We start from the raw sequence: 21,356 nt of genomic DNA, 5'->3' as shown, positions 1-21,356 counted from the left end.
CACAAATAGTACAAACAGAAGGCAGCCAACGGCTGAATAATTCTGCAAACAACGTACAAAGTAAAAAAAACAGAATCTAAAAACAATATTATAAATACAAGTACACAGTAAATGAAATCATTAAGTCGTTAAAATGCCAAAAGACTATTGTTGTACAATAGAAATGATAAATAAACAGAAATGGCTATTATAATAAAATGTATTCCCCCCTCAATGTTGAGACAACTTCAACCTAGTTTATAACACGTTTTGCCCCTCATAGTACTTTCGCTCAAGCTCATTTTCTTGTGTGGTGGGCAACCAAACCCGACCGGATATACAACGGAACCGAGTGACATTTGGCCGGTCGTCGGTCGATAAACTAGAGGCGTTTTCGGTGTAAAAAATGAGAGCAATGGGCAGGCGGGCAGGCTAGCATATTCACATTTCAGTTTTATTTGGTAAGTGACAATCAAATGTATTTATTAATTATATTACTTTAACATTGTATCTTGCTTTTAGGCGATATTTAAAGTGGGAAATGGTCATTGATTGATGTTAATTTGTACGTCTGTTCTTGCAAGCTAGTGCCTAGGCTAGCTAGTTAGGCCTACCTAGAGTTTAAGGCAAGACGTAGGCCTAGTGGGCCTAGGTCAAACCTAGCTAGCCTACTAGGCCTAGACACAACTAGCGTACTGTAGGAGGCCTAGTACATATAGGAGCATGCTATCTCAGAGCTAAGGAGGTGTACTCAATACGGGTGTGTCGAAAGCGAAGACCTCGAAAGCGAAGATCGAAGACCGAAGACCTCGAAAGCGAAGACCTACGAAATGGTAGTGTGCACAAAATCCGACCAAAATCGTGATAACACCTTGAATTTACAGATCCTGAAAAAAAAATTTGATTTTAATCGTTATATTTATATCAAAAATCATGACTTTATCTATGAACAAGCTCACGCGTTTTCGCCAATGGAGTTAATATGTGATATGGTTTTACGAACAAACACATCGCGCTATTTGCAAGGCGACGGACGCACAAGAAGTGCATCGCACAGAGCATTGAATTGAATGCAATATTAAGTCACTTGTTCCGATAACTTTGTAGCACACGTCGCCTACAATTTAAAACCATAGCCAATTGTATAGAAAAGTATAGAAAAGTAAAGGATGGCGATAGGCTTATTTAGGCTTATAGAGCCTATATAAAAGGTGTCCGTATTTTGATTTTACACTTGCTTTTAAAAATGTTACGTGTGAATACAATTTACAGAGATCTTTTTTGCATTTAAATATGTTGCTATGTGTTTTTTATCTACAATATTTGCCTGTTTCTATTGTTTATTATCTAAATATATGAATAAATACAATAAGATATTCATTTTCCTGTATTGTATTTAAACTTTTACATTTTCACCATTGTAGCAAAGATCTTATTATTATATCTTAGTATATAAGATCTTTGATTCATATTGTATACTATTGCTATTTTACTTAATCGCCAGTTTCAAAATGTTTTCTAATGTATTCATAATAGACAAATAATATATCAGTATCAGAATATTTAGTGTGGTACCGGTACTAGGTAAAGAAAAATGTAAAAAGGAAAATAAATATTTCACCACTAAACAGAAAAAAATCTGCCGCAACGTTCACGCGCGCAACAGAAAATCTATCTATCCACCTTCTATCTATTTTGCATCCCCTCTTAATCGGATCGTATGATGAACGTAATAAAGCAGAAACGGTGTTGAACACATCGGTTCCCACTTGTGATGACACGCAAGGTTATTTCCTTACGGCGCACTTTGCTTCGATCTGAAAACCAATTTCAGCTCTTAAAATATTTCCCGGGCCAATGACAGTTCGTCCCAAGAGCTTACCGTGAACTAACGGAACTTTATTTTATATCTTTGTATTGTCAAAGTCAAAAATATAGATAGACATCACCCTCTGAAAATTTTGCTTGATCGTTAACCCGTTATAATAGTATGATTCTGTTAGATTTGTTTGTGTAGTGTCAATTCTATATTTAAATGGTCATTATACACAACCGGTAACCTGTTTCTTTAATTTTTTAAAATTTATATTTTCTTTTGTTAATGGAGACTCATGGCAGGGATGCAAACATTTAGAAGCGGGACGTCAACAATCGGGAGACTGTTGAATAGTCGTCTCATCCACAAGCCTGTGAGATAGAAGGTTGGGGGTTAGAGTGGTTAAGCCCGATAAACATTCACCATCACTTAATAAAGATTTATAGAGAGTATCTCTTTTTGTATTCACCACGGGCAATGCTTGAAAACTTATTCTTATTCGATGATGAGGACAATTGTGGTTGGCGGAACTGGGACTTCATTAAACATGTCTTTTGACAGTGTCGGTAAACGTAATACCGATTTGAATAAACACCCGTTTTAATCTTGAAAAATATATTAAACGTGAACACACTATCGTCACTAATCACATTGCAACCGTAACAAAATCGGCAACTTTATTTTGGAACGAATATTTTGTATTTCAATCTTTGATTTGAATTGCTTTTGTCTTTGTGAACGTTGACATAATGGCTTAATTAAATGTTATTCGGAATTATGGAAGCTGTGAAACTGATGATATGTCGCATGAAACGATCGATTTATAACCAAAATTTGCAGAACGCGGATGCCTATCGTTCGTTCTTTTTAGCTTTTTGTCAAATCATAATTTGAATATATTCTGTCAAATTTTGCCCGGGAAATATTTTAAGAGCTGGAATTAGTTTCCAGATCGACGCAAAGTGCAAACTTGCGTGTCATCATAAGTGGGAACCGACGTGTTCAACACCGTTTCTGCTTTACGTTCATCATGATTCTCATCGTAAGAGGGAATGCAAAATAGATAGAAGAGTATTTTCTTAACCTTATGTTGCGCGCGTCAATACGATACGTTGCGGCAGGATGTTTTCGTTTGTTAATGAAATATTTATTTTACTTTTTACTTTTTTTTTCTTTACATAGTACTGTCGCTTCACCAACCACACTAACCGATACTGATAATATTATTTGTCCATTATGAATACACTAGAAAAAACATTTTTGAACTGGCGAATAATTAAATCAGTAATACTGACTACAATGGGGAAAATGTAAAAGTTTTAAATACTATACAGAATAACTAAAGGAAAATAAATATATTATTGTATTTATTCATACATTTAGACAATAGGCAAATATTATAGATAATAAACATACATCAACATAATAATATTTAAATGCAAAAAAAAAAATGGATCTCCAAGTTGTATTCATGCGTATAACATTTTTAAAAACAAGTGTAAAATCTATATGATACGGATAGGCTTATAGGCTCTAAAATAAGCCTAAATAGGCCTATCGCCATCCTTTACTTCTTACAATTTACTTACTGTAGTTTATTTCTATACTTTTATACAATTGGCTATGGTTTAAAATTGTAGGCGACGTGTGCTACAAAGTTATCGGAACAAGTGACTTAATATTGCATTCAATTCAATGCTCTGTGCGATGTCCTTCTTGTGCGTCCGTCGCCTTGCAAATAGCGTGATGTGTTTGTTCGTAAATCCATATCACATATTAACTCCATGGCGAAAACAAGTGAGCTTGTTCATATATAAAGTCATGTTTTTTGATAACATAACGATTAAAATCGAAATATTTTTTTAGAACCTGTAAATTCAAGGTGTTATCATCGATTTTGTGTGATTTTGGTCGGATTTTGTGTACACTACCATTTCGTAGGGTCTTCGCTTTCGAGGTCTTCGGTCTTCGATCTTCGCTTTCGAGGTCTTCGCTTTCGACACACCCGTACTCAATACATTATTTTTTAGATGTCTTGTTTTTTGTTGTAATTTAAGTTAAGGGATGACAAACAATAAACGACCAACACGGCGATGATGTATACGTTTTGCTTGAGATTTTCGAATTTATGACTTGCATTACAGTATGCAACTTCTGACTGAATGGTGGATGTATTACATTTTTTTTTAATTTCTAGGATAATCATCACCGAGTATAATTATTAATAGGTGGGAAGGGGAATAAATTCAGATCTTGAAAGTGATAATTTTTGTGTGAAATTACTGTCATATGCGGTAAATTTATTCAGTAGATTCCTGTTTTGGTTTTTTTGCCATCAGCAGTCGTGGACAATTTCCAATTAACTGGTTAAATGTGGAAATTAGATCCAGCAAGTCAGTGCAACACACTTAGCATGCTAATTAACATTAATTAGTATAATGATGGACAGTAATTGAGATTTGTCAGCGAAACATGCAGTGCACTATTTATATGAAAACCTACTATCACATGAATAACGTAGTTATAGTGTTAGGGCAATATTGTAAAGATTAGGATTGGATAAGTTGTTTCAATAAAGCTAATTGGAAAAATCTGTAAAGCTCTGTCAAGCTTTATGTGACAAAAAATGTGATGTGCACATATGATAATAATTAATATGGACATGGTCATATCACTACCATATTTTGCTACTGTATATCAATACCATATATTTGGGCACTTCACACTTTTTTTGTCAAACTAGTTTGATAGTGTAGACAGAGCTTAATACTTTGAAATTAGTAGTTTATAAAGAATTGATAATAAAAGAGTGCTCCAGCCATGATTGTTATTGACGACATATGTGATCTGCATATATATCGTAATCTTTTCAACCACTAATTGACAACGAAATGAATACGCTTCTAGAAATGTCAAGTTTGCCATTTGATATTTCGTGGGATTAAACATTAATGGTGTTAACACCAAATTCAATTGATTAACTGTGCGATATTAATGTTCAAATTCAATTAACAAGTACCTTTGAATAATGAATAAGATTATCAGAATGAACTATATTCAAAATTTTCATTTTGTGGCTACTTACCTGGACAATTACTCAATCCACTGACCTATATCATGAATGCAGGAAATAAATATATCTTCTATGCATATTTCTGGAAATGGAATGTATGAGTTTTGTATTGTGTTGCATCTCCTGGGGAAAAGGATGTTGAGAATATCCCATTTCATTGTAGTAATATTATTGGATTATTTTGTAAATTCTGTAGTTGTTCTAGTTTGTACATTGTCATTCATTATGAATAAAAACTGTTAATTCAGAGGTTAGTTTGTGTTTGGACATAAAAGGTTCCTTTTAATTTTATTTCAAGAACTTGTGTTTACAAGAAACAAACTAATTGTTATGTTTGTCACACATTTCGTTTTTAGACTGTGTATCTCTGGTCTACAGTAGATTTGGGCAAACTACTACTGTACATAACTAAACAGCTACTTTAACTAAGCCAAGGTGATTCGTTTTTCTACAAATAGGGGCAGGGGAAAGTGCAAGCATATAAAAAACCAAGAAAAGTTTTAGACCTATACCTACTAGCACTTTTGCTGCTGGACTGATTCTAGTTTGAAAAGGACACTTCAGGGAAAAAAAGGGGTTGCTTTAAATGTAGTACAGTGATTTACAAATCTCCTGTAGTTGGTGGAAAAAAGTAGACTACTAGTAGATTAGATTTATAGCAGGAAGAGCTATTAAGACCAGTTACTGTACAGTAAAACTTCTGATTTACCAAACATCTGTAGGGCACCCTCAATTACCAATTATTTTTATTATGTTTAATATAGATATTAACATACTTTATATTGTGTTGTCATTAATTCATTTTTATTTTTCAATAGATTAAAAAATGCATCTTTCGAAAAAGTCTTTATGATCTGAAGGAAAAATATCAATATCATTATGGCTACGACCGGTAGATCGTCTGGTTTGAAGCCGCCATCGCGTATAGCGAAACCGAAAACAACAGGATTAGGAAAGCCAGTATCGCAAATCAGAGTAGATGGTAAGTATTTTATTTCAAATATTCATAGTAGTACCATATGACCAATACCGTACTACTAGTCCTGTTTTGATAATATTTCAAAATAAATGTAAAAAATAATTCATTATACAGTGATCTTTTTATGAAAATGTTCTTTACTAATTTTAAAAAGATTTGTTGTCAAAGACATGTGATGTTTAATTTAGACAGGCCCTATTATTAAATTAGAAAAGATTATTATGATCAAAAATGTTGTCTGAAGTTTGGGCATGCTCTGTTCTCTTCATATTCTACATTAACTTTCAGTACAGTATTTATTTACTTTTTGTACATGAAGAAAATTGTTTTAATTATGACGTCCTTTGTTTGAAATAAAGAATACAATAGCGTTGTATAAAGAATGGTTCAAAATAATTGTTGTAAATGTCAATGTCACTTGATGTCTACTAATGCTCAAAACTAAATGTCACAATTTGTGTTTTTTTTTCCTTTCTATAACCTGTGAAATGCAGTAAGTGTTTTTATTCCGACAAGACATATTTTATAGATCAAAAGCCAGTTGTCAACTACACTGTACAACAATTTATTGTACGCATTAAAAAAATATGACACTATGACAGTTGATTTTAGAGCACTTGTCAACATTTGGAATGTGTTTGCTTGGTAACCCTTGTAGTGTATTTGGTGGCTGTTGGAACTAGCTTCTGGGTATATCATCATTTTACATGGAATGCGACAGATTCTTAAGTTTTTTCTATAGTTTATTCACTTATTATTTATGGGGTAAAGGAGTAAACAATGTTATGTAGTCAAATTCATATTCAACAAACATTTATTTCATTAGTCATAAATAGAGAAGAGTGAAATTCTCTTATTCGTGAAGAATACCATTTGCTATTGTTGACTTACAAGTTACAGGTACTTCTGTCAACTTTGAATTATTATGAAAACAGTATTTATCAAAGTTACTGTAAAATATTCTTGTTTTCTCTTATTTGTTATTTTTAACCTAAAAAGGCTAGTTAAATAGCCAAATACTGATTTTCCCCAGAGGCAGTCATGCGCGGCAATCCTCGTGCAAACGGTCTGTAGCAAACATCGCTTATTAGTATCTGGTTCACGTTTGTTTTACCTCTGGATGAATCATCAAACGATACCACTTTGTAATCGAGATTGGAAACCACTCCAGGCTAATACAGATCATTCTTTTACTGTTCTTTTAAACATTTAATTGGTATCCTTAGTGAAGACATGGTCTCTGACTGTCACATTCTACCTCTGTTGTATCTTCATTAAGAAAAATTATACAGTAAAGAAGTACGGCTTTACCAAAACCATAACCAATACAATTTAATTGTTTTTTATCTAAACAGAGACCTACTAAAGTTGAATCTGAGGATTTTATTTGTTTAAACATTCATTGATTTGAGCTATACAGTATACTCTCTTGAAACAACTTCTTTGCTTTGATCATGGAGTCATGCTATGATTGAGCATTAAAAATACTATCTCAAATGATCTACTTTCAACTTTTAAAAAACAGCTATTTCCACTAGCCATAAAACTGCTACAAGTAGCATTTCTATTGTTTTTAATAAACTCATGAATTTCAAATCATTAAAAAACATACTGCTATTGTTCTGAAACATGACTATCATTCAATCGTGATTGATCGAAAGATATGAAAAATTGCTACTACCAGTACCATTTCTATTGTTTTAAATAATATTTGTCATAAAATTATGAATTTCAAATCGTTAAAAAACATACTCCTATTGTTCTGTTTAACATGACTATATCATTCAATCATCCTCGTTTCTGATTGGTTGAAAGATATGACACACCTGCTTGTTTGAGGCCGTAGTAGTATTACAGGCAGGAAGTAAGCAAAAGGCCAACAAGTGTCAATATGATAGAAGACGATAGGCCGGCCTACAAACAACAACCAACATGCTGATTAGGCAAAAATCGCTAATTTCATTCCATAGAGAAAGGCATGGTGGTAGAGGTAAATGAATTATATTTAGTAAAACTATTGTTTTTTTATTAACACATTTTACAGTAACTGTATCAGATTTTTTTAGCAAGTGGAAAGACAACTTTGCACTGATTAATACTAGCTGCACCATTATAGGAGTTTCTGTACGTGTTCGATCCATAAAAAATGATGACTGGGGTAATAGTGTGCAGTGCATTGAGAGCTTGCTTATACAGTAAGCGCTACATTAATAAGAATGAACTATTATTATTATTGTAGAAGTCAATTGATTGCTAATGCTATCGTTATAACAATGTTGTGTTATGCTGAAAAGTTGAAAACTTTAATTATCTTTGTTTTCATATTTAATGATTGAACTGTTTACATACTCTAGGCCAGTTTTAATATTTTTATTTTCAATGATCTTTTGAGTCATAACTGCGTCTCTTCCACACTGCTGCTTGCGTTAAATGTGCTTCACACAGGAGTATAAAAGTGTACAGAACCACTATTTATTAGTTATACTGTAGTGTACTGGCTTATAGTCAATCTTAGTCAGATTCTTAGCTTCCCTCCTTATCAAGAACTGGGGAGGCTTGTTTGATATTATTTTTACCTATTATCATGTTGACTCCGCCTTTTTTAGGAAACATAATTATTTGTTTTTGAAAGTTCTGATGTTGTTTGTTTTGTTGCAGCTTACCTTCTTGATGTTAATTTTATCAAATTTGTTTTGATGTATTAATAAAGAATTGAATTGTTTTTCTTCATAACAACAAGTGCCTAACCTTCGTACAGTATGATATTTACGTTGTCTAATTTTGTTACTGTGTAGATTATGACATGTCCAGCTGCTTAAATTAACTGCACTTATGAAATATCTAAATATATTTTCTAAATGTAATAAATAAAAAATGATGACTACTTGACAATAAAGCTAGTCAAAACTATTGTAGCTCTACATTAGGTCAATGCCAGCATAAAATGAGTCACCAATTTTATTAACTTTAAAATATAAATATTAAACTATTACCATATTGGTTGTTATATTGTTATGGTGCTGTTTTTGTTGTGTACAATATTTTAAGTTTAGGTGATTCTACAGAACTTTAGTATCTTTCACAATTCAATTCAATTTCTTTATTGCTGCAAATGCCATCAATCAAGGGCTAATATCCGCTTAAACATACTACATCATAAAAAACAAATACATTTAAAATTGTTGTTACTATAGTTATTATTGTCATTACTACTGGTGAATTGAGGCACACTATCTGTTCAAGAACATAAAATGCAGGAATATTAATCGTATTTGTATTACTGTACTTACAATTTATATATGTTCTATTTAAATTGATATCTTTATTTGTAATCATTATGTTTTAGAATAGTAATACTAACAATAGTTGTACAGTACAGATTTGTGTACAGCGAACAATTGAGTGGGAGTAGTGATTTAGTGGTCAAATGTTTTTTAATCTCAGGTTGATATGATAATACCAGGAACTATAAACGAACTCGACTTCCTATTGTTGAAAAGACCTGGAATAATGTATAGTTTAAAGTTAAAGTTGATTGTAATAATATTCAATGCATTAAGGTGTGAAAATGAAGATATAAACATTTGGTATGTATTGTACAGTATGGTAAAACTCGCAGGACTAATTTGGAGATATTGTGTACAGGAGTAGAAGCCTTTGAGACATCCCTATTATGGAGAAATTTTCCTATGAAATAAAGGATAATTTGTTAATGATAATTTGATAATGTGTTTTAACACTACAGCCAACCCCTATTCAGGCAACCCCCCATTAAGGGGACAGTTTGAGTGCCGAAGAGGTTCTATGTACTTTTAAAATAAAAAAAAGTTGTCTTGTCATTGTCAAAGAACCTTCTTCCATTACTCATGATGATATATTTTTATTTGTTTAGATGTAAACTACAATTCATAGCATAATTTAGTGAAAACTAGGAAATGAATTATATTTTTTAATGTATGTTTCATTCTTGATTTCACAAATTACTAATAGAAAAGTACAGGTTTATTATAGAAAAGAAATAGTACTAAGATTTATTGATAAATATAGTTAATACACAAATCGAAGGCGTTAAAAAAATTGCCTGGGTAATTTGATGTTCCCCATCCATTTGTCGGCGCATTGCAGGACCTGAACTCCCATAAAACACTGAGTGAAACGTTTTCTCGGTTGAACTAAAAAAAACCTTCCATTGGCCACTTTACTAATACTATACTACGGTACTATAAACCGATAACCCTGTCCGCACATAGCTAGATAGATGTAGTATATTTCACTGAGCACTTTTGGTTTAAGCATGCCACCTTATTATTATGCCGCGGCATGATGGAAGTAATTTTCCATTTGAATCGGTTTTGTCTATTTAATTAATCACAGTGTTACCTTGTTGGGCATGGTTACCGGCACTGTAGTGTGGTGAACATCGTGCTTCTTGGATTCAATTTAGAGTTCAAGTCCTGGTTACCTGTATGTAATGTTTAGTTTTTGTATCTGAATTAAACCCACAATTCTAGCATGAATTGATGTAATTGTTCAGGTCAAGGGTCATTCAGATCAACTAGTCAGGAGGTTCTACTCCTATCATTCTATCATATCCATTGTTTCTTTCATTAAATGGCACTGTAGTGTGGTGCTCATCGTGATTAAATTAGAGTTCAAGTCTTGGTTATGCAAGGTTTAGTTTTTGTATCAGAATAAAACCCAAAGTTCTCGTGTGTTTTTAAAAATATAAATTCTAGCATGAATTGATGTAATTGTTCAGGTCAAAGGTCATTGAAATCAACTATTTAGGAGGTTCTACTCCTATCCTAGCTGTTTACACCCAATTATATTTTGTGATCTTCCGTTTTCATGGCACATCACAACTGTCGAGTTGTACACTCGAGTTGTACACTCACAAACATATGACCATGTACAGAATGACTATTAGACTCAATAGAAATGACGTGGCTTGTGAAAACAAAGGGTCACCAATGTGTAGACCATGAAGCGCACCAAAAATATGATGAAACCTATCATGAACACATACAGTACTTTCCATTTAAGTCTATAAAAACTACGCCACGACTGGAATCACAGTTGACGCTATCAAAGATCATCACAATGCCACAGGTGAATCTGATCATATTCAACATGCAATTTGGTCCCTATTTTAACACACCAAGAATAACAAATTTGTCTGGACTTTTAGTTAGTTTAGAGCTCAACAGTTCTTTTCAGAAATATTATACATGGTGTACAGCAAACTTATTAATATTGTAGATTCAGACATTTATAAAGTAGGTAGCTAGAATGCATATTTTTGAAAATCATGTTTCATATTTTTGTAACAGCAACATTAAATAAATGAGATGAAAGTAATACATACATGTCTGAAATGTAAATGTGTTTTGAATACAAACTATGACAACCATTAACATGCCTGTGATATTTAAACGTTTTTATAAATGGTATGAATTTTAAAGAAAAAAAAAAGCTTTCATATTGAATAGATTAGTGTAAACGTTTACCAAAAATATATTGTAAGTTGAAAAACAAACTGCTATAGGCCCTACAGTTAGTAAAAATTTAATTTTTGCAGTGTAGGGTGTTTGTACCGTACATAAACCGGCAGCCCATTTTGGTGTTAAAACAAACATGGCACCAATATAGGAACAGTTGATATGATATGAAACGTAACACATTCAGATATGGATGTCTGCCAATCTATTTCTGCTTGATTAAAAAATGTCTGCATTTCTAAAAAATGAGCTAGATTAAACATTGGGGGTACAGTCCCACATGAAATCAAATTGAAAAGAGCCGGCATATCTCACTGACTATATTGTCACTGCCAAACAAATGTTCCTTTGCATATGGCCTGCCAGACCTCCAATATACAACAGTATGGGCACCTTGACCATTACACCATTTCATTTGCTTTTGGTTTCGATTTATGGGTGAAGTACACATATGACATGACCAGAGAAGACATCGTGGTATTCCATCTTCTTGATCAATAAGGCCAGAAAACTACCTGCTGCACCAACCAACATACCACAGATCCACAACAGATGCTCAACATAAGGTTTAATATAAGTACGCCTTTCTTTGATTCTAGATAATTCTCTCATGGGTCTGGCCATATGGAGCCTGTATAATTTACTAAAGATAACTGAGCAGCATTCTTAATCTACATAGTTCATTCATTCATAGATAAAATTTGAGTCCAAGTCTGTGCAACTTTTTTGAATCATGCAGATTTGTCGTCTTTGCCGTTCCATACCAAATATATATTTTTTTGTAAATTCAAACTAAAAATATTCTGTACTGCTGTTTTTGTTGTTAGTCTTAAGTTAAACATAGCAAACAAGTTTCATTGAAAAAGTTGAATTTTAAACTGTATTTTTTGTTACTTACTTGTTTTCATATTTTTGTTGTCTTTGAGATTATGTTATTTTAATTGTAGCATCTAATTATATAAAAATGAAATAAATTTATCTTCATAATTGCTATTTAAATTATAATATTATAATTGAAAATAAGTATTTAACCGATATAATCTTCTCTCTTTGACCGCTTCATAGGACATCATCCAGAAGAACAGCGAGCCCCACGAGGTAAATCTTGTTACATTGTATGATGCTCTCACTGTCATCGCTATAGATAATTAACATTTGTCTTATCTGCTATTATAAGCAATGCTTATTCATTATCGTAAATCAACCTCAAATTCTTCTCTCTGATGATATTTTTAATTTCTTTAGGAATCTTTCGAAGAGCATGTGTGGTGTTTGAAGTTTGTTGATTTCTGTGACGTGAAAATTTATTGTTTTGTGACTTCACCTGTTATTGTTATTTAATAATTGTTAAATGTTCTGAACTGCTTAGATATTTAAGTGAATATCATTACCTCTTTGATAAATATAGATTTCACTTGTGAATTTCTGATTTTAATCAAATCATTTTTCTGTTTCCGTGATCAATTTATTTTTAAACAGTTTATTTAGTCATGATATTTTATAATCAATATTTATTGAATAATTGGTTGATTAAGCCTTTCCACTATAGTACTATCTGTAGGTATGCGCAAAGGCATGATACAGTATGATCTAGTGTTTTAAAAAAAACAGAACGCACAGATTATGGAATATGGGTTTAATGTGAAAGAAAGAACATTCCTTTTTTTTATTTGATTTTTTTTAATGGAATATGATCATGACATCACTGATATTTTGGTTGCTATTAAAAATGAGTTTAGAGTAACCCATTTATTTTCAGGTGATATTTATCATGTTTTCTGTATGGCAATCATTATGTAATATTGTGATATACGATAGATGAACGATTATCATTATGAATGCTTATGGATACATTAAGAGCTTACACAAAATTTGACCTTTGACCTTCTAACTAGCAGAGTTGATAACGAATTATAGGCACAAAACCATAGTTTTTACTGGTGGCCTTTTTTTGGCTAGATACAACAGGATTTAGTAATTGCCCTTGAAAAATTATGTTGACAATAAAATATTGTTTTATTGATTTTTCTTCCAACCAAGTTGTTGGTAGTACTGAAGTTTTACCATAGGATTGATGAAGGTTTTTTGTAAGATTATACAGTAGGTCTATGTTACACTATAGCATATTATTCCATTTTCAGATATAAGCATTTTTTTTGTATTCATTTATTGATATTAATTGCTATACATTTGTCTGTTAATATGTAGATCTATATCATGATGCTACTATAGCTCTTTCAGTTTCAAGCCTTTTTATACTAGTTTTGTATGACATGACTGTATAAATTACTGTACAGTCAGCATTTTATGTCCTACCCATATTGGCGGTTTAGCAAGTAATGATATGACCTTTGACCTATTGAACTCATGTCATTAAACCACTGAGTTGCGGAGTCTTTCCTTATAAGGATGTACGTATGTCTATTACAAATCTGTTTACCTGCATTAAAACTTGACTTAACAGCAGGAATTGATTCCATAAGGAATTGATTCCATAAGGAATTGTCTTCTAATATTCCAATATTCTGGGTTCTGTTAATTAAAATGAATCGTTTGAAAAAATTGATGGTGTAATAAAGCATTTAACAAGGTCATGTACAGATTTGATTTCAGGTGGGCCAAACTCAGCAATGTAGAATCGGCCAGCAATCAATTAATGTCTTTTTTTTTAGTCCCTTGTATCTACAGTATATTTTTAACAACATATTAGAAAGGCACCAACGATCATCGATCCCCAATGATCCCATCAACCCCCCCCCCCCCTCCCCACTATATTGTAAACAATAACAATTTGTATTTAAATTCTTACTTTTAGTCTTATCTTTCACAACCAATGCATATTCATAATTTCCTAAATGTTATTGTTAGTTATTCTTATTATATCACTATACTGTACTGTTATTTTTTCTTAATAATGTTTATTACTGCTCTTTATTCTGGCCAGGTTTATTGCATGCCACTCGCATTAAAGGTAGGCATTGATAAACGTATCTATGCCTTGAAACCGTTTGCTGTCGTTATCATCACTGTACAAAACCAGAGACATCCTCTATATATTGCGTATTGATCGCAGTGGCGGATCCAGGATATTGAAATAGGGGGGGTGGGGGAGGGCAGGGCTAAAAATGGTGAAATCAAGGACTGGGCTCAATTTGATGTCCTATCTTTTGCACTACAATTTGCAAAATTTAGGGGTAGGGGCCCGGGCTGAATTTACCACCCCACCCCCTTTGGATCCGCCCCTGACTTTTACCGCATGAAAAATAGGAAGATAATACATTGTTTTCGATATTTATTATACAGTAAATATATAATAAGTATGTAGTGTGAAAGTCTATACAGTTACTGTATGTATGATTCAACATTAAAAACCGCATATTGTATAATCAATGTAAATATATACTACAGTACTGCATGAAAGTAGGCATGCATTTCAGTTCCTGTTTATTTAAGACTCACTAACCATATGACTTCAGTATTACTTATTCTTTCTTTTCACTGGATTGCATTTTCAGTATGCAGAGTAATAATTTCCCAATATTTGTGTTGAGTCGTGGCTGTCAATAATATGAAATTGGCAGAGTTAAGGCTGTTTTATGTGCCAAATTCTGTTTGTCTGAACATTTTCATTCATAAAATAAAATTGCAATAAAGTTTTCAATAAATTAGAAATCATTGAAATCACTATATGCTCTTTGTAGTACAGTCGTCAAATCATTCATAGCACGGCGTTCGCCGTACAAATCTCTGAGAATGTTAAACAAGTTGTTTGTGTTGAAATGTATACTGCATGATGTAATAAAATAACATTGTGTTAATCTCAATTAATTTCCTATATTAAATTACTAATAAGACTGTATTTTCATGTTATTGGATTATCTCCTATATAATTCTTGTTATTTCCTTAGTTTGTTAATGTCTAACATGCTTATTTGAAAATTTAATTGCTGTGTAACATATGTTTATATACTTGTTATAGAAGTAGTTTATATAAAATTAAAAAATTATTGTTAAATTTTTTAAAACATTTATTAAATAATGGATCTTACGTAAAACTGCAATTAAAGATATAATAATGCACAATATATAAGTATAAAGCAATTCTTCATTTCAATTTTATTTTCATAAGATACATCATTATGTAATATCAAAAATGAATTAAAAAAAGTAGAATGCACTTAAGTTCGAGAAACTTAAATCAGCCCAGAGAGCTTTAATTAAGGCTAGTTCCACCAGAAAAACGAGTAGAAAGTCTGAAAAGCAAATCTATGTTGTGATAGCTTTCCCAATTATTCCAATTTGTTTTGTCACAGGCCACTGGAGATCACCAAACCTATATACTGTTAAGGTTGCCTAATGGGGCCTACTGTAGTAAATATCATTCCATTAGTTAGTTATCAAATCAGTGTACAAATTTAGTCATACCATATTTTAAGGAAATCATGTGTAATTGATCTATTATCTACTTCAGGCTACTCCTTTTTGATATAATTTCTAAGCTGGCATCTTTTGCATTAATATCAAATTACAATCTTCAATTTGAGAAAATACTTGATATGATATTCAAATGAGTTAAATTAGAACATATTTTTCTATCTATTGCACGGTATATTACTTTTTATTTATTTATTTATTCTGGTTTATTAAAAACAAAGACATGGCAGTACAAAACTGAATTGCGTCCAGTAACATAAACATAAAAAATATATCAAAAACGAGCAAGATTTACACAAACATCCAATATAAATATATATATATATATATATATACAAAATGCATTAAAAAAAAAATAAAGAATATACAATTACAAATTTACAAAGATATATATCAAAAACGAGCAAAATTGCACAACCATCTAATATAAAAATATATACACATAAATTCATAAAAAAAAAAAATAAAGAATATACAATACAAATTTTAAAACTGCGAGTAAAATTATTAATTATCCGTAGGCCTATCAAAATTAATATATCATATATATATATTATTGTACTATAAGGTCATTGTTAATCAGGAATGGGAGTGTATTAGTGATTGCAATGATATGATATTCAATAGAATTAAAGAATTAAATTAGAATGTTATTCATGGTACAGTATGTCATTGTCAGTGAAAGGAATTACCTTCACATATGGACAGTTTGGACTGTACATATAAATCAAAATTTGTTATTCAAAATTGTTTTATTAACATAATTTATGATTAATATTTTTGTTCCTGATTTATCTGTTTGTGTCTTTCTATAATTGATAGGTGGAAATATTTTAGATACTGGTTGTAAACAATAATTGAAGTTACAGAGGCTTCTAATCAACCAGATGTATAAATGTGTGTGACAAATTTGACTGAATGACCCCACCCAACTGAGTGACCTCCGCCCAACTTAATTCCATATACAGTAGAACCTCACCCTTAGAACATCCTATTCAGAGAATTTTGTGTAAAATGAATCAGAAGCAATACACTATGGCCAGGTCCTATACACCACTATAAGGGGAATTTTCCGTGAATCCCAAAAGTATCCCCTTAATAGGGACTGTGTGCTGTAACTTGTAAGGCTGATTTAAATTAAAATGGTTACAAATTAAATTTGTTAGCAGCATAATACGTACAGTAGGATTTTAACAGTAGACTGGTTAATATATGTCTCATTATTTCACATGACTCATCATAAGCTATATCTAAAATCCACTTGCAAAAATACTACAGTATTAGTCATTTTATTGCTAGCCTTTTTGAAGAAAACCTCTGTGCTAATCCTATCATGTTTTATTAGGGAATTTCAAACAGGTTGACTGTACTGTACTTAATTAATGCTTATCTCCCTGGGTTAGTAAGTTATTACTAGCTGACAAAATTAGTGTTAATAGCTTGGCAGAAAAAAATATCATTTATTTTACAGGCATTGTTGTTAAATTAGCCTAGGGTTAAACATTAGAATAGAAATGTGATTTAAAATCCTTTTTATCGTGCATGTTATTTACATAAATTATATTAATTAAACCTAATAGTTAATTTGTATTAAATACTATACTTTATTCTACTGTTTGAATGTACACTAGGACAATGACCACCTGGACTATGACCACCTGGACAAAAATACCAGGACAATATCCACCAGGACAATATTCACCCATTATAGACTGTACTATAGAGTATAATGGTGAGACGTCACAACGATAGCGGGCGCTGCATGATTGCTAGCCAACCAAAAAATGCGTTCAATGCTACTATGTTGATAAACTGTAAAGATCTGTATTTCTATCAAATTATGTATCTTAACTTGATCTGTAGTTGAAGAATAAATAGATTATTAAAAACAAATATTGAGTGATTTTTGGAAATTTTAGTTTGTTTTTATTGAAAATTATTAAGTTTTAAAATGACTACTTCAATAAGCCTATTCCAAACCATTGGTGACCTTATAGTCACTCAGGCAGGTTGAAAGCATTTTTGGTCGCGCTAGCAATCACGCAGCGCCACCTACCGTCGTGAAGTCAGCACCGTCATAGTCTATAATTGTTAGAGTGTGGGGTGTATGACATTGTATAGGTTGTTATTGTCTGATTGTCTATACTGTACATTACAAATTGTGTACAATATGTCCATTTGAGTATACAAAATAATGTTGTATATTATCACTCTATGTGTATATAGTGGTCTGTTTGCATGTTGTCGGTTTTTAGTCCCCATTTGTATTCATTGGTTGCATGCCAATTGTATCAATGAGTTGAATGAATATACAGAGCTTACAATAATTGCCAATCACGTATTATAATTATTTTGGATAGTTAAAATTGGGAGGAGAAGCTACTACACATATATACAGGTAGCTTACATACTTGAATGATTTAATCAGGGAGGTATAAAACCCAGATTTCATTTGATTTGGCCAATTTGGTTTTAAAAGTAGAAACAAAAATTGTGTGTTCTCGCATTTGGGAGTCGCTTATTTAAGGTTACAGAAGGCCATTCGCTCTGGAAATTAATCAATGATCATTTCTCTTCAATTTATTTCTTTCTTTGTGGGGATATTTTTCATAAGGCCTGTTCAGCTTTAGTTATTACCCAGGAAAGTTAGTTACCCACCCACCAAAGTTTAGTGATAATTTGTCCGCAAAGCCAACTACTGTACTGTAGTGGGTAAATAACTAAGTGTGAACATAGACTACCAACACTACTGTATATTTCGTACGCCTCCATAGTTTGTGTAATTATAATATTATTAATATTCCAATATAAATATTCAACATTCGTATACTTCAACCGGAAACATTTAATACACTACATCATCTTTAACCAATTTAGGAGGAAATAACAAATTTCTAATTAATAGAAAACATTGACCGTGAGGAGAAGAAAAAACCAAGATTGGCTGCATGCTTGCTGTATTCATTTCTTATTGATTGTCTTGCAACCGCACATGTTGTATCCGTATTCACTGAAATGCAATTTTTTCCGTACAGTGCACTGTACTGGACAGGAATAATTATGCCTCAGTCCAATATGCTTGTCATGGATTTTCTTGTTATATAGTTCAATGCCTTCCAATATTGATTATGATATGAGTATTAATTTACATTACTTATTCATTTATCTTATTAAATATTCATATTATTAAGGATAATATAATGGTGGACCCTAAAGATTATTCTACACCTTATAATCAGATAACTTATGTTTTTATTTTATTATCTTGGTGTAATAGTTATCTCATTATTTATCCTTTTATCTATATTATATCACAAAAATTAATGCAAATGAGATGATTCAATATGCTTTATACAAGAGTTGTTCTTCTCTTAGATTTATTTATTGAGGTTCAATTCAATTCAATTCAACAACATTTATTTCATCAATGGCTCAGTATAACTAACAAGTAGTTAAAAGATATAAAATAGATTTAATATAAAGAAACCATAATAGGATCATTACTAGAAGATAAAAAAATCTTGTCACGTAAGACCCTTTTAGAGTAATGAGTCCTAAATAGAAGTCTGTAATTGACTGGAATTCCTTAACATACTGTAGAAATAACTTTTGTATCTGTTTACCATAGATGCCGTGGCTCAATCTGCAAGAGCAGCTGGGATGCGTGCAAGCGACGCATCTAAGTACGCAGATAAATTAGTACGAACTAACTCTGAAAGCGGTGATAGTACCGGATCTCGAGACAGTTTTATCATCGGTGAAAGAGTTGTCGTTGGAGGTGATAAACATGGATATATACAGTTTTTGGGTGAGACTAAATTTGCAACTGGTCAGTGGGCCGGTTGCGTATTGGATGAAGCGGTGGGGAAGAATGACGGTTCTGTTAATGGTGTACGCTACTTTCAGTGCGAGCCTAAGAAGGGCGTATTTGTTAAACCGGAAAAATTAATGAGAGAAAGGGGAAAGACAAAAGCTAGGCCCAATGTGATACCTAACACACCACGTATGGGGACCAGAGCCTCATCCAGTAGGTCACTTAGTAAGCTTCCGACGACGGCTGCCCAGGCCGCGGCTCTCAGCACACCAACGAATGACCACACACCTGAACATATGGGACTTAAGGTAAGCATTGACAAATTTAAGTTTAAGAACTCTGTGTTGTCTCTGTGTATAATGGCGAGCATGTACACCTTTACCCTAATGGATTAGTTTGCTGCACTTATTACAAAAACATAATAACATACTTCACTAAGAACATCGTAGGTAGGGTTGTTTATTTGGGTTACGAACTCCCTACGAAGTTCAGAACGTAGCTCATTGAATGTTGTTTATTGAGTTTACGAAGCCAATGTAACCTACAAAGCCAACAACGTAGCCTACGTTCTATCTACGAAGCTACTGCATAGGAAAAGTTGCAGTATTTTCTTTCTGTACTGTATATGTTATTATTACATTAACCATCATTACGAGATATTGACATTAATACGAAACTCCTACACGTTTAGTTTATATTGTTTCACACACACACACCAGCATGTATTGTATGTATGGTTAAATACATTTCAAAAATACACTTGTAAAAAGCATACTTTGTTACTTATTGTGTAAAGGTTGGAGATCGTGTGCTTGTAAGCGGTACAAAGCTTGGAACGCTACGGTACATCGGAACGACAGAATTTGCCAAAGGAGACTGGGCGGGAGTTGAGTTGGATGACGAACAGGGTAAAAATAATGGTGCTGTGGCAGGAACAAGGTAAACAAAATGTATCACAATTTAACTTGCAATGTGTATGTTCAATAATACGAGTCACTAAGACATACTTTTTCTACGTATCTTGAATAGATTTTATTACATATTACACATACCAATAGTGCTTTGGTAGGAACAAGGTAAAGGTATCACAAGTTTGAAGTGGGCACTATAGAAGCCTTCCCTCGAAATACTCATACTGTATTCCCTATTAAAGGGACACTTGTGAAATAAACAAGGGGCAATATATGTTTTAACACTACAGCAAATCCCTATTCAAGGAACACCCTTATTAAAGGGACATCCCTATTAAAGGAACATTTTCATGTGAAATGAACAAGGCATATGTTTATATGTATATGTTTTAAGGAAACACTTTGACCTGAAGGAGTTATACTATAATTAGTGTTAATCTACTCCAATTTCTAAATGTTCTCCTTTTCAGGTATTTTCAATGCAAACCAAAGCATGGCCTATTTGCTCCTGTACACAAGGTTACTAAGGTGCGTGGTACCGGTGCCAAAACCAAAGATGGTAGCGGTTTGATGCGCGATAAACGTAGTAACAGCAACAGCTCCATCAGCTCTATAGGATCAACGTCAAGCGTGTCGAGAAGCCTTGCACGGTCCTCAACGACAGATCCTGGTTCCCCTAGAACATTAGAAACGCCGCGTAAACTTGGCTCACAGGTACGTGCAATATTGTATATTAACTAAATGTACACAAAGCACTGCATGGCTGATATTTATTTTTAAAAACTAAACCATGCTTTTTATATATTTTTATTATTATTTTTAAAGATACATTTCAATTTTCATTTTTCAAAT

At 32.4% G+C, this 21,356-nt stretch overlaps 1 protein-coding gene across 7 annotated transcripts in view; it reads left to right on the top strand.

The window, feature by feature from the left end:
• The first annotated feature begins 278 nt into the window (after nt 1–278).
• LOC140044677 (uncharacterized) overlaps nt 279–21,356 on the top strand; it is a 51,254-nt gene continuing 30,176 nt past the window's right edge. For 3 of the 7 annotated variants that reach the window (XM_072089296.1, XM_072089294.1, XM_072089291.1), the window contains exons 1-5: nt 280–440; nt 5,687–5,850; nt 19,408–19,901; nt 20,390–20,532; nt 20,975–21,218. In XM_072089296.1, the coding sequence (XP_071945397.1) occupies nt 5,748–5,850; nt 19,408–19,901; nt 20,390–20,532; nt 20,975–21,218 (984 nt within the window). In that variant the 5' untranslated portion in view covers nt 280–440; nt 5,687–5,747. Of the gene's footprint in view, nt 441–5,686; nt 5,851–7,438; nt 7,838–14,295; nt 14,317–19,407; nt 19,902–20,389; nt 20,533–20,974; nt 21,219–21,356 lie in introns of those variants that run through there. The other 4 variants (XM_072089292.1, XM_072089290.1, XM_072089293.1 and 1 more) reach the window with 3 other exon arrangements.

Source organism: Antedon mediterranea, chromosome 3 (assembly GCF_964355755.1).
Source record: "Antedon mediterranea chromosome 3, ecAntMedi1.1, whole genome shotgun sequence".
Classification (NCBI taxonomy): domain Eukaryota; kingdom Metazoa; phylum Echinodermata; class Crinoidea; order Comatulida; family Antedonidae; genus Antedon; species Antedon mediterranea.
The sequence above is the reverse complement of the archived record's forward strand: the minus strand, read 5'-3'. Positions and strand labels throughout refer to the sequence as shown.